We start from the raw sequence: 16010 nt of genomic DNA, 5'->3' as shown, positions 1-16010 counted from the left end.
GTTTGGGTATCGCGAAATTTTTCACTTCCACAGATCCTTTACAATCCCGTGAATCCAGTCTCAGCAGTACTTATCCTACTCTTGAAGGTACATTTCCGTGTGAGTCTGGGCCATCGGTCAAAACAAAAGGTAGGGCTTCAAGACCCATGCGCCCAAATCGCTCGGTGGGAGGGGCAGAACCTTCACAATCCTAGCTCCCAATGAATACTATGGAGGATCTTAACTGACCGAGCGTTTCAATTTTACCAGAAAATGGCAGAGCCCAGTATCGAAATCGACGTCGACCTTGACGTCCAAGAAATCCTCCTTGCCGCGTCCCAGCACGACATTGCCAAACTCCGTCCACTGATCCGGTCGAATGAGAAAGTGGCCGACCCCATCAACGTGAAGGACCCGGAGACAGGATATACCCCGTTGCACGCGGCGGTTGCAGCCTGCGAACCAGATGAAGAAGAGAAGGACGACTCCGCTCCGAATGGCGCAGAGGTCAATGGTGGCCAGGGCAGTGAGCACGCACAGCTCGTCCAGTCGGGTGTGGAGACGGTCAGGTTCCTCCTTCTGGAGGGGGCTATTTGGAATGACCTAGACAACAATAATGAGACTCCCGGCTGTCTGGCCAGACGGATAGGAGTGATAGAACTATATGAGATTTTTGTGGATGCCGGTGTGAGGGCTGAGATGCTACTGAACCGGTTAGACGAGTACGAGGCTCTCTCTGATGATGAAGAAGAAGAAGAGGGTGAGGAGGAGAATGAAGAGGACGAGACCGCAGCACAAGAGGAAGGAGATGAAGCTCCCGAGCTTGTCGAAGGCCCAGACGTCACGAATAATCGGTACTTAGAATCCAACCTGACCTTCCAGAACGACCGGCTTCTCGACCAAGACCAAAACGGCGTCATGATGGCCTGGGAGACCGAGATCATGGCGAAATCCGCCAAGAAGCTTCTTCCGACTCCCGGCCTGCGCGTCCTGAATATCGGCCACGGTATGGGGATCGTGGATGGGTTTTTCCAGGAGCAGGCCCCCGCCGCGCACCATATTGTCGAGGCCCACCCGGAGGTGGTCGCGGAGATGAAGCGGCGCGGCTGGCACGAGAAGCCCGGCGTTACCATCCACGAGGGTAAGTGGCAGGATATCCTGCCCGCTCTGGTCGTCGAGGGCCACACCTTCGACGCCATATACTACGACACCTTTGCCGAGTCGTATGCGGATTTCCGCCAGTTCTTCAGCGAGGAGGTCATCGGCCTCCTCGAGCAGGAGGGCAAGTGGGGGTTCTTCAACGGAATGGGAGCCGACAGACAGATCAGCTACGACGTCTACCAGAAGGTTGCTGAGATGGAGATCTTCGAGGCCGGTTTCGACGTCGAATGGGAGGAGATCAAGGTCCCCAAGTTGGTCGGCGAATGGAATGGCGTCCGCAGACCGTACTGGGTCGTCGACAGCTACCGTCTACCCCTTTGCAAATATATGGACTAAGGTAGTGTTGGTTGTGCATACCCAGTGATCCTTCTTTTTTTTCTTCCTTTTGACCTAGTTCGCTAGATGTATGGAGACTATAGATGAATATAATGAACAGGATTTACATATATCAGATTCTGTACGCTAAAAATATAAAACAGCCGAAAAACACGCAAAGAAACGAGTCAAGAGTGTGATATACACCCGGGGGTATTGCCAAGTATGAAATCTCAGGTCATGCTAGGTCATAAGTGCAGACTGCTTTCTAAAATAAAAGAGAGTGAGTGTGGCGTTAGGGATTATGCGCCGGATAGACACCAGGATGGATAGAGCATAGAAAGAGTAGGATCAAAAATGTCTCATCTACAGTTGGATGAGGTCAACTTCGGAGAAGTCTGGCGGACTGCGACTAAAGATGGTGCGACACTTGCCATCCAGTGCCTGATACTCGTTACTGACCCAGATGTGCTTACTGAACCGTTGCGTCCGATAGACTTCGTCGTCGCTGACACCGAGGTCGTCACGAGGGATCCAGATGACAGGTCGCTTGGCGCGTATGGCTTCATGCTGGAACGCCCGCTGTACAAGTTGGTCACGCTCATCTGGTGTCAAATCTTCCAGTTGATCATGGATTCCTGCAAATAGTGCGTGCCCAACGGTTCGGGGAGAAGGACCCTGAGCCTCTGCATCCTGGACAACATGTTCTCGCAGGCGGTCCATTGTCGGTAATGATCGGTTAGAGTCACTTTCGAAGAATCTTGATCGTCGATTTGCTTCGCGGTCAGCCCAAGATTGTCGTTTCCCGCCAATACTAGGTCTCAGTTTTCCCAGCTTTGGAGGGAGTGGAAGTCCTGGAAGGTAATTCCGATGCTGTCGTTGAGCATCTATATCTTTCATTTCAATGTCCTGGGCTCTCCGCTCATCCTCCTTCTCTCTCTGCGCTTGTGCAGCCAACTGTTGTTCAATATCTTCATCCTCAGCCGTTGCCAAGCCAAGTCGGGTTCGCTGAGCTCGGGCAAACTCTTGGTCTCGTGCGACCGCATCATCCTCTAGGGTGATTGGAAGATATCTCATCAAGGGCCCAAATGCTTCGTTCAACATGAGTTGGTACCCAACAGTAAGTACCAAGACAACAATCATGCAAATTGCCTGTCCTTTACATGAAACATTGCCTTGCACGTCCCGTACGAGGAAAAAGAGACCGATCAGGGCGATTTCCATTGCGTAGAGGCCAGTGAATAGTTGATTAATGGCCTTCGGAAAGAGTAGTCCACCCGTATCGAATCTGAACTTCGTCACATAGAGAGTGTTGTAACGGTAGACGAACCAGAACAGGCCAAATGTGAGCACATTGAAAACAAGGATCAGAGGCGCGATGATACTGTAGATCAACCCTATTCTCAGTTAGATAATGTTGGCAAATAGTATCGACACGGATAGATCACTCACCAATGGATGCAAGGGTGGTATAAACTGGAAAGAAGGTCCCCCACTGCATCTGGTTCAGGTTGGTTGTGCGCGCCCACTTCTTCCTCGCAGTCTTGTCCAGGATTGGGGCAAGAATAAACCAACTGATCAGATTGAAAACCTGCACTAATGCACCGGCACTCACTGACATGGCTTGAAGGACCATATAGGAGAAAAAGTAGTTGCTCGACTTGGGGACATTTTGTGCAAGCATCTCCGGCCAGTTTGTAACATCAGTCACGTTGTCGACGATGGTCGAGAAACTCGAGGCAATGGAGACAACAAGGAACAGCTGGACGAAAAGAAAGGCGAAATAGTAGGACTGCACAGTGAGTTCGACAGCCATGCCAGTATGAACGCCCTGAGCTTTGCTGAGGAAGCGCAATATCAGGGGGAGGATTGCCATGAGGATAGCCAGGAAAAGCGCCGGAAGGACACCCTGCACGGCGGAGATAAACCATTCGGGAAGATCGCCAATCCAAGACAGCCATGAGAAGGCCCCCTCCAAGTATGTAAGCTGTGAGAGTAGCCCTGTGAAAGCGACGGGAAAGGCCCATCCTACGACCATGGCACAGACAACGGTCACAATTCCAAAAGTCCGCAGATAGCGTTCCCACCATTTCATAGACATGTTATCCCAGATGACATCGTCTGGAGAAATCTCCACAATCCGAGGAGCCATCTGTTTTGGTAAATGATGACTCACGGTTTGACAAGCCATATGCGCGGCGACTTGATGGTTGAACTGAATAAAGGCAGAGTTCATTAGTGGGAACCTCTCTGGGTGTTGTTGATCGATTTCAATCTCCAAGTTCAGACGCGCCAACTCCTTTCGACAGTGGTCAATCGTATCCACCTTCTTTCCAATAAGGGGCAGCGATGGCATCCAGCCCCAACCGAAGATTGGGAGACGCATGGTGTCTCGGTCTTTAGGCTTGATGTATTTCTTCCAAGCTGGGTCGCCATAGTCCTCGTCGTCAAATTTTTCATTATATGCCACTGGATATTCTTGGTCTTCAGTCTGTGCATTCCTTGCTTTCTCTTTATCTTGCAAACCATCTCCTCTCGGACTCGGCACGGTAGCGTTTGGTTCAGCCGCCGGTGTATCACGGCCTGTCAACGGGTACTCATCTTCAAGAGGACCGGATTTTCCTTTGCCACTAAGTCTCGAATTGCTGGACGTTGCTCTTTTCCAAAAAGGCCTTTTCTGGTCCGAGTATCTGCGTTCGTTTGCCGGTATCGAGATCATCCCTCGGTCATAACTGTGCCTTTCGTCGTCAGGAGACATACTCTCAGGATTGTAATCTGGTTGGTGATACTGATGATGAGAGTCTAGTCCATTCTGCATAGGGCCGGAGATGTCGTCCGCAGTCACCAATCCGCCAGTCCGCTCCAGGGTCCCGTCGAATTCACCTTCCACTCTTCGAAGTCCACCGAGCACAGACTTACCCAACTTGCCAACACCATGTCCGATGGTTCCAACAGGATTGAAGACATGGAGACCACGCTTCTCTGAGCTGTTAGAGTCATCAGATGGCCTTCGTGAGTTGTTTGGATGTAAGGCTTCGTCAAGTGTGTGAGCAATTTGGTGTGGGTTTCCAGAACTAATACCGGAATTCATGGCTATCTGAGCAGCCCTGGAGTTGGCCTCCATTTCTTCAGCCTTCTCTGTCTTGATTGAATTCTTTCCGGCCTTCTTCGCCTCGGCTTTTGCCATTTTCAGCTGCGCCTTCTTGCATTTTGCAATCAGATCCGTCTCAGCAGCCTCCAAAGCCAAGGCGATTTTATTTCGCAGTTTAACCTTTGCATTAAGCTCGTCAAAGTTGCGGTTGAGCCATATACTTCGAATGCCACCGGGGAAGACATCATACAGAGCATCCAATGCTTCCACTGTAAGCCAGCTTCGAGGAATAGCGGTGACGAGAACTGTTGTGGCAGATGCGCGCAGTCGGTGTTGCGGGGAAGTCAAATAAGCCTGCCTCAGCCGGATATAGCCTCTCAGCTCATCGAAGAAAATGGCACAAACGTATATGATCACAATGAGAGCAAGGGCCAAATGGCCCCAGTAGCGGTGTGTATTCTCAGGTCTGACATTTTCCCATGCCAACTGGTCAAGGCCAGTAACATTCCACCGGGCACCAGAATCAGATGTCTCATTCTGATAGCTAGTACCTTTACCTCCAACCTTGTTCAGGGGCAGCAGCACGGGTAAAATCAAAACTGCCAAAGGAAGGAAAATCTTAAGGAGCATGCGCAGATATCGGAGGAAAAAGTAGGCATCCAAGCCACATTTTTGGATAAACTCAGAGTTGGACGTGCGAAACACCGGGCCGATCCACCGAAAGAGACCGGGAGGAGATGGTTTCGTGCGTTCTCGATCGGGAACAAGGTATGTTCGTGGTTGACTGCAAACAAAAGGGTCCAGTTAGTTGGTTTTCCATCCAAACGACGGGTAATTATAATCATGTATTATAATCATGTCTCTCAGCCAGATCTTGTCGGCGCAACTCACTATATACGGGTGAGCTTCCCCTTTAGGAGCATAAAGAGCAGAAATTCCACAGCAAAGACAATCACAGCAGTCGCCAGCGATGCCAAAAAGGTCTTAATCGAGATCCCCTCTTTGGAATCCCCCGTGCTCGCCGCATCCTCCAACGCAGCCCCCAGTCCAGTCATTATCGCAAGCCGTAGTCACACAGAGGCTTCTTTCTGCAGCGCACGTGGTCGGCCAATCTTCCTAGCCGAGTTGACGAAAATTAATTATAGATGAAGGCCAGCCTTCATTATGGAAAACGATGAAGTTGAGACGAAAGAAGGGAGGAAAATCAGGATGATCTGGGAAACCTTCCTGGTGCTGGTAAACAACAGCGTCGGCGACTGACCAAGAAGTCGGTACTGACGCCACTTAAGAACCCTGATCAGCATGAAAGAAAGTCAAAGGGAAATGACAGCAGTGGCTCTGGCAGAACAGGGTCAGCTCCACGCCAAGTCAACCGCACAACTCACGGTGGGAGGCAGCCTGCGCAGATCTCCAATCCAAGCGGGAGCAGTCGTTGTGGATGACATCAGGCGCCTTCTGAAACGGGGCGGTCTCTGCAACGGCGCTTGGACAGGCCGCTACGACCCTACGGAGTAGACACCTCGCTTGAGTCGCTCCATAGAACCACAGTGGATTAAGAGTTCATTCATTTTCTATTTATATTTAGCAAGAGATAGACCCTGTCCAGTGAGTTCTTTGTATTCCTACCTGTAGTTAATAGGCAGCGCTGGGATACGGAGTACTCAAAGAATCCCAGGGTCTTGCCCCACTATTGGTTCTCTCGCATCGAGCCGACCCTTGACCCAAAACGGACAAGAGCCTGCGATTGGTGACCGGATTGGCTGGACAGGTGGTTGTGGCAGTGCAGGCCTCGCTTGGGCAGCACCAGCCATACTTGGTCCCAAAAAGGCTAGACTGTACACGGGCTTGTGGCTTTCGCGACGCGCTGTCTGGAACAGGAAACACTTTACGCGTGGGGTCGTGTCGCCAGACGCGTCCATGCAGAAGAACAGGAAACTGCTCCACCGCCTGCCGATTCGTAGTATTTTGCTTTTCTCCTCTCCCAAGCAACCCGCCCACTCCATCTTGGCCCTTGTTTGAACACACCACATCACATCACCCTACACCAAACTATCATGTCATCTCCAGCTCCTTCTCGCCGGCGAGGCCGACCGGCCAGAGATTCGGCTACAGACTCTCCTCGCTCCACCCGTTCTCGACAGCAACCGGCGACCAGCAGCCCGGCCCCTGGGGCTACGGAGGACCAGCTGCAGTCGACCCCTCGTGCATCCAGACGCTCCAGAGGCAATGCCCCTGTGGCGTCGTCATCGCCGATGTTTTTTCAGTCCTCGCCTATGAAATCGAATGGCAATGCGGCAGAGACACCCGATGGTAGAATGGCCAGTTCGCCGGTGATGGCATCGTCGGTCGTGGACGACGGGGAGATGACCCCTCGTGGGAATGGCCATGCAATCAGAGGTATTGTCCCATGCAACGGGGGAGGAGTTTAGCTTTTTTGCTGGTTTGAAGGGGCCTGCTAATGGAGGTACAGACTCATCGCCTATCCGTTACATGTCCAGTTCTAGTCCCACGCGAGCTCAAGGTCGTCGAGAGCCCCGCTCCGATATTATGAGTGATAGCAGTGGTCTTTTTGTGTCTGCGCGACCAAATAACCGGGGTGCCAACTCCCGACGCAGCGATCTTCATTCGGGTGGTTTTGGATCGACTCCGAGTCGCCGACGACGGATGTTTGTGGACGCCAATGGCATGCCTGCTCCCGATCGCGAGCCCCAGTCAGATGCGACCTTCTCTAATACTCATCCCGATACTTCTGAAGCTGAAGCTCTGGGGGGTAACTCGACTCGTGTGATCTGGGGTACCAACATTTCCATCCAAGATTCCATGTCGGCTTTCAAAAACTTCTTGTATAACTTTGCAACCAAGTATCGCCTATGGGCAGATGGGGCTACCACAGAACAGACCAGTGCGATTCCTTATGCTGAAGAACGTGAATACATTACCATGCTTAATACCATGCGTCAATTGGGTGTGACCAGCTTGAATCTCGATGCCAAGAACCTCAAGGCCTACCCGTCTACGTTGAAGCTGTGGCACCAGCTACATGCATACCCCCAAGAAATTATCCCTCTCATGGACCAGACGGTCAAGGATGTTATGGTCGATCTGGCAATCCAGGAGATGGAGCGGCTTCGAACTCAGTCGCAACGCATCCAACCCCACACAAGGGATCTCAGTTCGGCACCTCCTGTTCCGAGCTCAGACGCCATGAGTGAGACCGGCCGACTTCCACAGACAGAGATCCCCGATCTGGTGGCAGAAGTCGAGGCAAAACCTTTCAAGGTTCTTCCCTTTGGTCTCGATGAGAGTGTGAACATGAGAGACCTGGACCCAGCTGGTATGTGTCATCCTGAAAAAATACGAGCCCCTGATAATCGGACTAACAGGCTCTAGATATGGACAAGCTGGTCAGCATCAAAGGTCTCGTCATCCGCGCCACTTCTGTCATTCCCGACATGAAAGAAGGTAAGTACTTGTTCCCGATGTGAGTGATGATCAAGTCCAGCGAACTGATATGATGTGCTTCCAGCCTTTTTCCGCTGCCAGGTCTGTGACTATGGAGTCCAAGTGGATATTGATCGTGGAAAGATTGCCGAACCGACAGAGTGTACGCGTACAGTCTGTAAAGCGCGAAACTCGATGCAAATCGTCCACAACCGATGTGTCTTTGCGGATAAGCAGGTCATCAAGTTGCAGGAAACTCCGGATCATGTACCCGACGGCCAAACACCCCACTCGGTGTCACTTTGCGTGTATGACGAGCTGGTGGATGTGTGTAAGGCTGGTGATCGAGTCGAAGTGACCGGTATCTTCCGGTGCAATCCTGTTCGCGTGAATCCGAGACAGCGCACCCAGAAGACCCTTTTCAAAACATATATCGATGTCCTCCATGTTCAGAAGATCGACCGGAAGAAGCTTGGCATTGATGCATCCACAATTGAACAAGAACTTTCCGAGCAAGCCGCAGGAGACAGCGAACAGGTTCGGAAGATCACAGCCGAGGAAGAAGAGAAAATCAGGCAGACGGCAGCAAGGCCGGATGTGTATGAGCTCCTGGCTCGATCACTCGCTCCGAGCATTTACGAAATGGACGACGTCAAGAAGGGCATTATGCTCCAATTGTTCGGAGGTACCAATAAGACCTTCCAGAAGGGCGGCAACCCGCGGTACCGTGGAGATATTAACGTCCTCCTCTGCGGTGATCCGTCCACGGCCAAGTCCCAGCTGCTTCGTTACGTTCACAAGATTGCTCCTCGAGGTGTTTACACTAGCGGCAAGGGTTCATCTGCTGTCGGTTTGACTGCTTACGTTACTCGCGATCCTGAAACCCGCCAGCTCGTCCTGGAGTCCGGTGCCTTGGTTCTTTCGGATGGTGGCGTCTGTTGCATTGATGAGTTTGACAAGATGAACGAATCTACCCGCTCTGTCTTGCACGAAGTCATGGAACAGCAAACGGTTTCAATTGCCAAGGCTGGTATCATCACCACGCTGAACGCGAGAACTAGCATTCTTGCTTCTGCCAATCCCATTGGCAGTAAATATAACCCCAACTTGCCAGTGCCCCAGAACATTGACCTCCCGCCTACCCTGTTATCTCGATTTGATCTAGTCTACCTGGTTCTGGACCGTGTCGATGAACAAGAAGATCGCCGTTTAGCCAAACACTTGGTCGGCATGTACCTGGAAGACAGGCCAGAGAATGCAAGCAGCGATGAGATCCTGGTATGTCTGATTGTCTTGCCTGCGGTCGGTTTTGTATGATCACTAACTTTATTGTGTGTAGGACATTGAGTTCCTTACAGCCTACATCACCTACGCCAAAACCAGGATCCACCCTGTTCTCACCCCGGCTGCCGGAAAAGCCCTGACAGACGCATACGTCGCGATGCGTCAACTTGGCGACGATATCCGCGCGCAAGAGCGTCGTATCACCGCCACGACCCGTCAGCTTGAATCGATGATCCGACTGTCCGAAGCGCACGCTCGTATGCGTCTTTCCCCCGAAGTGACCGCGGACGATGTCGAGGAGGCTGTGCGCCTAATTCGGTCCGCCATCAAGCAGTCTGCCACTGACTCACGTACCGGCCTCATCGACATGGGCTTGTTGACCGAGGGCACCAGTGCCAGCGAGCGTCGGCGTCGTGAGGATCTCAAGCGTGGGGTGTTGTCAGTCATCGAAGAGCTTACCACCAGCACGGGGACGGCTCGCTGGAGCGACGTCTTCCAGAAACTGGGCGATCTCAGCAGCATGGAAGTCCAACCCAACGAGTTTGCCGATGCAGTCAAGGCCCTCGATACTGAGGGTATTGTCACTATCCTCGGTGAGGGTCCGCGGAGGAGCATTCGCCGCGTGCCAGGGGCTGTTCTGTAGTTGTCTATTGAATGTTGGGTTTCTTTCTTCTCTCTCTCTCTCTCTCTCTCTCTCTCTCTTGGTTTCCCTTGTTTGATTGACTTTGGTGGAATCTGATCGCATGTAATCAGAAGCAAAGGACTGTTCTCCTTCCCCCAATGATGATACCATGGTGCAACGAGGTTCGTGATGTGGTTTTAGTAATGGGATATCCTGGGTTTAGAGTTATAGCATAAGCATCTTATAAATATGGTGTCAGTAGCAAAGTTCCCTGCCCTAGCTTCTCGTCAGTTAGTACATACTCTATACCTATCCTAGAATATGATTCTACTTTCAATGCTACGTAATTGCCGACTTTGGTATGATACCAGACTGGTGCATAGTCAGCCTGCCACAGCCTCAAATTAGTCATGGAATCTGTAACTAGCTATTAATAATTGACTATTTGATTATTTAGTATTCGTAACTAGACGAGTAAATACCAAATTCTAGCTATTAAGCCGTTGCTTGCCAAGATATTGAAAGTACGAGCTGGCCAGTAAGACGCGTGCAAGCCCAGTTGTCAGACAGAATATATGGAGTAATCCCCATGCCATCCTTCCAGGCAGATCTAATCTTCTGTGGCTGTGAGGATAATCTTTGACTTCTCATCATTTCTGACACTTCATGTCGATCGTTAATGTTGTTGTTTTGTGTCTGCCTGAAAGGATTCGACGCAGTGATAGGCTGTGTCGGATAACATGCAACCATAGTGAACTCATTTTACTATTCGGCTTATTCGCTCGTATGAATAGAGGAGAGCTGCTTTGGGCAGCATATGGATATAAGTTGCTTGCAGGTGCCAACGAAAAGATTGTTCTGACGACACAACAACTCTCAAGCAATTGACAATTTCTTCCTTTCTCTCTCTCTCTCTCTCTCTCTCTCTCTCTCTCTCTCTCTCTTCCGTCTAGCATCGGCCAGTCCGGAAAAGAATGAACGTCACTGCAGCTCAGCTATCGGATGGATGTTATGCGTACAACTATGACCTGTACGGCGCAACCAACTTTGGCTATGTGCCCTCTCTGGCGGGGGGGATCGCTTTCTGCGCCATCTTCGGGGTCTTCCTGCTCGTACACTTGTTGCAAACCGTCTGGAAGCGAATGTGGTGGACGTTGCTTTTCAGCCTTGGTGCCATGAGTGAGTCGACCCCTGGCAGGACCCCTGGCAGGACTCCTAGCAGATTGTCCTGTCTAACTCTCGTTCAGCTGAATTGATCGGATGGATTGGACGTATATGGGCGGCTCAATGTCCATACAACGGCAACGCGTTCCTGATGCAGATCACGACCTTGATCATCGGTAATATTCACTAAAACATATCATTTCTTCTTTGTCAAGAGCGAGAATCTAACGACAGTAGCCCCCACGTTCATCACGGCCGGCATCTACGTCATTCTCGGCCGACTGATCCATCTTGCAGGCCCTCACACATCACCGATTGCACCACGGACGTACCTGTACATCTTCATGACATGCGATCTCATGTCGCTGGTCATCCAGGCGGTTGGGGGAGCAATGGCCTCGATCGCGTCGAACAGTGTTCCCCCCGGGAATACAAGCCCGGGCACCAACATCATGGTGGGCGGGATTGTCTTCCAGATGGCAGCGACCACGGTGTTCGCCGTGTTGTTTGTGCTGTTCGTGTGGCGGTCTCGCGGGGATAACCTGCCACGCAAGATCCAGTACCTGCTGCTCGCGACGGCGTCCTCAACGCTGATGATCTATGTGCGGAGCATTTACCGGACCATCGAGCTATCACAGGGCTGGACAGGGTTTCTGATCACGCACGAGATCTTTTTTGTTGTGCTGGATGGGATCATGATGGTTCTGGCCATTGGTGTGTTCAACCTGGTCCATCCGGCGTGGTTTGGCTTGGGGGGCCAGCGGGACAAGTATAAGCTTGCCGGGCCTTTGAGTTCCGAGGAGTCTAGTGAGCAGGAGCAGACCGAGTTAGTCACTATATCTTGAGGGAGGAGTGTCTTTTCTTTTCTGGGACAATCGGTTGCAAGCAGACATATGCTTATATATAGAGATGGTTATAAATTGGTCAAGAATATATATCCATAGACTTGAATTCTTATAAAACAAGAATTCTCATAAAATAAGGGTATAACCACTGCACGTATGTACCTACTAGAGTACTAATCATCAAGGTATTACCTAGGTAGAGATCTATATAGAGACACAATAAGAGTAAATACCTAGTTAGTACCCATGTAGTTAGTACTTAGGTAGGTACTCCGTACTTAACTAGTAGTTATAGGTAGTAGTTACTACCTGCGGAGCAGGACCCGACTCCGGGATTACATAATCAAAGCTATGCGACTAGTTGGCCATTTATTCCAAAATAGGCGAACAGGACTGGCATGTTCTGCACGTGCATCCATGAGTGGTTGAGAGTCTGGGACTGCCCGAGTAGCGCAGTGGGCCGATGGAGTTTATTATTATGGATAGAGACTTGCTAGGGTACTTCCATTAGGTACTACATACTACTTTAGTACCTAGAGACTGGAGTACTATGTAGGCAATTATACGATGACCCATTAAGAATCTTACTGTACCAGCTCGGGGTAACCTCTGGTACCTTAGGTATTGGAATGTGAAAATGTAGTGAAATATTTCTGTTATCTAAGGTTCTGGCGATAAGATAATCCAGAATATGTACCTAGTGGTATCTGCAACTACCTACAGACGGGGAATAAATACTATTAGGTACCTAGGTATCTATGTAGTAGACAGTATGTACTATATAGAATGTACTCTACACCATCGGAGCCTTACCTACAGGCTCTGACAGTTACTGCCTCCATATAAATCAAACAATCTATCGTCCGTAACTACTTGTAGTCATCCACTCCGTAAACGGCGGGCCCCAGTGGAGTTCCGTCTCGGTCGCGCCGGGCATTCAGTGGTGGGTGGGTCTCCCTACCTAAAGCCAGGCCCATCCTTGCTTAGAGAAAGAGAGAGAGAGAGAGAGAGAGAGAGAGAGAGAGAGAGAGAGAGGTAGGAAAGTACTCCGTTCCTCACTAATCGAACCTAAGCTACACGGGTCCCTCTCGACCTGCTCCTCACGGCTAGGCTAGACTCACGTTTCGCCGTGCTTCCTTCTCATTGCCTCCACCGGTCATGTGTGAGCTCATAATGCACTCCGCCCGCCAGAGCTTTTCGACTACCTGAGGATCCCTTCCCTCACTTTTCGACTGACAGACCCTTTCCTCCATCCGCGAAACTCGTACAGACAGTAGTGGTGGCCAGGTCTCTACAAACCATCTTCTCAAAATATATCTAGAGCAAATTGCTGAAAGTTAGTTTCAGCAATTGCCGGCTCAAGTCGATCACCATGAGGTACGTCGTCATCGTCAACATTTGCTCAACATTCGTCGTCGCTGACTAGAGTGAACTTCCCTCCAGGTTCGGAGAACACCTGCAGCAGTCTATGATTCAGGATTACTTCTGGCACTATATCGCGTACGATGAACTGAAAAAAGCCCTCAAAACTGACTTTGTCACCCTGCCCACCCCGGACAACGCCAAGCCAGACCGCAAGCCCTGGACGGAGGACGACGAAACACATTTTGTTGCATTGCTCGAAAGCGAGCTCGACAAGGTCTTTATCTTCCAGAAACTCAAGAGTGAGGAGATTGTCCGCCGCATCCAGGTCAGTGAGAAGGAGGTCAATGATGTCGTCTCCCGCCTCGACAGTGCTGCTGCCCCGAACGGCAACAACCGCCGGCGGTCGGTGCGTCCGCCGCCCACCGACGAGGATTTCTTGCTCCTCGAACAGGTTCTGAGCGACATCATCGCCGACGTCCATGATCTCGCCAAATTCACCCAGCTGAATTATACTGCCTTCCAGAAAATCATCAAGAAACACGACGTACGTAAACAACACCAGTCTTCCCTCCCCAACATGCTCTCTCTATTCTATGGCTGACTCGGGTAATCTGTCTTGTAGAAACAAACTGGTTGGTATCTGAAGCCCGTCTTTGCTGCTCGCCTCAAGGCAAAGCCTTTCTTCAAGGATAACTACGATGCTTTCGTCGTCAAGCTCTCCAAGCTCTATGACCTCGTTCGCACCAAGGGTAACCCCGTCAAGGGTGATTCTGCCGCCGGAGGTTCCCAGCAGAACTTTGTCCGCCAAACCACAAAATACTGGGTCCATCCCGATAATATCACCGAGCTCAAGTTGATCATTCTCAAGGTATGCTTTTCATCGCGAGGGAAAACGCAATGGCATCTCCTCCTCTTGTTTACTAACCATACTTGTAGCATCTTCCCGTGCTTGTTTTCAACTCTCAAAAGGAATTCGATGAGGAAGACAGTGCCATCTCGTCTATCTACTACGATAACACCGACACCTGGGAGCTCTACGAGGGCCGGCTGAAGAAGACCGAAGGCGCTGAAGCCATCCGCCTGCGCTGGTACGGTGGCATGAAGAGCGATCAGATCTTCGTCGAGCGCAAGACGCACCGCGAAGACTGGACCGGCGAGAAGTCGGTGAAAGCTCGCTTTGCCCTCAAGGAGAAGAATGTCAATGCCTTCCTCGCCGGCCGTATGACGGTCGAGAGTGTCTTCGAGAAGATGCGCCGTGAAGGCAAGAAGAGCGAAGCAGAAATCGCCGATCTGGAGCAACTGGCCCGCGAAATCCAGTACCGTGTCATCACCCGCAAGCTCGTCCCCGTCACTCGCTCCTTCTACCACCGCACCGCCTTCCAGCTGCCGGGAGATGCCCGAGTCCGCATTTCTCTTGACACCGAGCTGACTATGGTCCGGGAAGATAACCTGGATGGGCGCAAGCGCGCTGGAAATAACTGGCGTCGTATGGATATCGGTGTTGATTATCCCTTCTCGCAGTTACCTGCTGGGGATGTGGAACGGTTCCCATACGCTGTCCTGGAGGTCAAGCTCCAAACGCAGGCAGGCCAGGAACCCCCCAAGTGGATCAGAGATCTGACCGCCAGCCACCTCGTGGAGGCCGTCCCCAAATTCAGCAAGTTCATCCACGGTACTGCGGTCATGTTTCCCGACCGCATCAACCTGTTGCCCTTCTGGATGCCTCAGATGGACGTCGACATCCGCAAGCCGGCCACCAGGAAATTCGGCATCATGCGACCGCTGGCCAGCACCTCGATGTCTGCCAATGACGACACGAACGAGGACGAGGAGTCGGACATTGAGGGACCCCGGTACAGGGACATGGATGACTCGGACGGGAATGCCCTGGATATCGAGGAACGTATCGCAGCGCCCTTGGACCACGACGAAGATTACCCCTTGTACGATTCGGACGAGGAGTCCTTCGACTCGGACGAGCTGGAGGAGGCCAGGCAAATTGGCGGCTCGCTCTACGCCCAAAAGCTCGTCGAGTGGTATGCCCATCGCATCGGCGCGGGCCTGATCACCTTCGCCCAGGCCTTGATCCCTCGCCCGAGACCGACGAGCCTGCCGCCTCCAGAGGAGAGAGGTATTAGTGTGATGGGCGCTCAACGAACCGTGAAGAGATTCCATGCCCCCAAGGGGAAGCGTGAGTGATTGCATTTTTCGCTCCTTTTTCAAAACCACGACCGACTGACCCTTTTTTTTCCCCCGTGTTTTAGGCATTTTTGTTCCCGTCCGCGTTGAACCGAAGGTGTATTTCGCTGCCGAGCGGACCTTCCTTTCCTGGCTGGAGTTCTCGATCATCCTCGGCTCCATCGCCGCCACCCTGCTGAACTTTGGCGACGACTACGTGACGTTCGCGTCGTCGTGGGCCTTCACCATCCTCGCCGCCCTGTCGCTAGTGTACAGCCTGGTCCTGTACATCTGGCGCGTGGATAAGATCCGTAACCGCCGTGACGTGAAGCGCGTCTACTATGAGAAATGGGGGCCCACCGTCGTCGGGCTCGGCCTGGTGCTTGTCATCTTGGTCAACTTCGCGCTACGTCTCCGCGAGGGTAACTTCATGGCTCCAGATGATGGCTTCGGCAGGGGGAAGCACAGTGGGTTGCCCTCCACGGGTCGTGGTCATGAGCTCTAATTTGATATTTTTTTTTTCCTTTTTTCGTTCTCTTTGTTACAATGTATTGTTTACGTCTTG

At 51.6% G+C, this 16010-nt stretch overlaps 5 protein-coding genes across 5 annotated transcripts; 4 read left to right on the top strand and 1 right to left on the bottom strand.

Annotated features, from left to right (window-relative positions):
• The first annotated feature begins 33 nt into the window (after positions 1 to 33).
• ASPZODRAFT_126460 (hypothetical protein) lies at positions 34 to 1578 on the top strand. Its single transcript, XM_022721499.1, has 2 exons — positions 34 to 129; positions 250 to 1578. The coding sequence occupies exon 2, from the start codon at positions 253 to 255 to the stop codon at positions 1474 to 1476; it is 1224 nt and encodes a 407-aa protein (XP_022585083.1). The 5' UTR covers positions 34 to 129; positions 250 to 252; the 3' UTR covers positions 1477 to 1578.
• On the bottom strand, positions 1497 to 5955 carry ASPZODRAFT_126459 (hypothetical protein). The gene is made up of 3 exons (XM_022721498.1): positions 5438 to 5955; positions 2908 to 5330; positions 1497 to 2852 (listed from the first exon to the last, which is right to left on the bottom strand). The coding sequence occupies exons 1-3, from the start codon at positions 5599 to 5601 to the stop codon at positions 1822 to 1824; spliced, it is 3618 nt and encodes a 1205-aa protein (XP_022585082.1). The 5' UTR covers positions 5602 to 5955; the 3' UTR covers positions 1497 to 1821.
• Positions 5956 to 6313: 358 nt separating this feature from the next.
• Positions 6314 to 9971, top strand: ASPZODRAFT_106301 (hypothetical protein). The gene is made up of 5 exons (XM_022720929.1): positions 6314 to 6943; positions 7017 to 7880; positions 7937 to 8008; positions 8073 to 9265; positions 9327 to 9971. Exons 1-5 carry the CDS (start codon positions 6601 to 6603, stop codon positions 9912 to 9914), a joined length of 3060 nt encoding a protein of 1019 aa, XP_022585081.1. The 5' UTR covers positions 6314 to 6600; the 3' UTR covers positions 9915 to 9971.
• An 896-nt stretch (positions 9972 to 10867) lies between these two features.
• Positions 10868 to 11902, top strand: ASPZODRAFT_56749 (hypothetical protein; the record flags this gene model as incomplete). The annotated part of the gene is made up of 3 exons (XM_022728631.1): positions 10868 to 11072; positions 11141 to 11233; positions 11295 to 11902. The coding sequence occupies 3 exons, from the start codon at positions 10868 to 10870 to the stop codon at positions 11900 to 11902; spliced, it is 906 nt and encodes a 301-aa protein (XP_022585080.1).
• Positions 11903 to 13274: 1372 nt separating this feature from the next.
• On the top strand, positions 13275 to 15950 carry ASPZODRAFT_137726 (hypothetical protein; the record flags this gene model as incomplete). Its single annotated transcript, XM_022724380.1, has 5 exons — positions 13275 to 13279; positions 13346 to 13811; positions 13890 to 14135; positions 14204 to 15458; positions 15532 to 15950. The coding sequence occupies 5 exons, from the start codon at positions 13275 to 13277 to the stop codon at positions 15948 to 15950; spliced, it is 2391 nt and encodes a 796-aa protein (XP_022585079.1).
• Positions 15951 to 16010: the final 60 nt, after the last annotated feature.

Source organism: Penicilliopsis zonata (genome assembly GCF_001890105.1).
Source record: "Penicilliopsis zonata CBS 506.65 unplaced genomic scaffold ASPZOscaffold_1, whole genome shotgun sequence".
Taxonomy (NCBI): Eukaryota; Fungi; Ascomycota; class Eurotiomycetes; order Eurotiales; family Aspergillaceae; genus Penicilliopsis; species Penicilliopsis zonata.
The sequence above is the reverse complement of the archived record's forward strand: the minus strand, read 5'-3'. Positions and strand labels throughout refer to the sequence as shown.

What these genes read in the sequence shown, in the direction of transcription:
- ASPZODRAFT_126460 (XM_022721499.1), top strand. Translation starts at nt 253, where the DNA reads ATGGCAGAGCCCAGTATCGAAATCGACGTCGACCTTGACGTCCAAGAA.
- ASPZODRAFT_126459 (XM_022721498.1), bottom strand. Translation starts at nt 5,601, where the DNA reads ATGACTGGACTGGGGGCTGCGTTGGAGGATGCGGCGAGCACGGGGGAT. An exon ending in GGGAAGCTCACCCGTATATA is followed by an intron (nt 5,331 to 5,437) that starts GTGAGTTGCGCC and finishes TTTTGTTTGCAG; the next exon opens with TCAACCACGAACATACCTTG. An exon ending in TACCACCCTTGCATCCATTG is followed by an intron (nt 2,853 to 2,907) that starts GTGAGTGATCTA and finishes AACTGAGAATAG; the next exon opens with GGTTGATCTACAGTATCATC.
- ASPZODRAFT_106301 (XM_022720929.1), top strand. Translation starts at nt 6,601, where the DNA reads ATGTCATCTCCAGCTCCTTCTCGCCGGCGAGGCCGACCGGCCAGAGAT. An exon ending in CATTCCCGACATGAAAGAAG is followed by an intron (nt 8,009 to 8,072) that starts GTAAGTACTTGT and finishes ATGTGCTTCCAG; the next exon opens with CCTTTTTCCGCTGCCAGGTC. An exon ending in CAAGCAGCGATGAGATCCTG is followed by an intron (nt 9,266 to 9,326) that starts GTATGTCTGATT and finishes TATTGTGTGTAG; the next exon opens with GACATTGAGTTCCTTACAGC.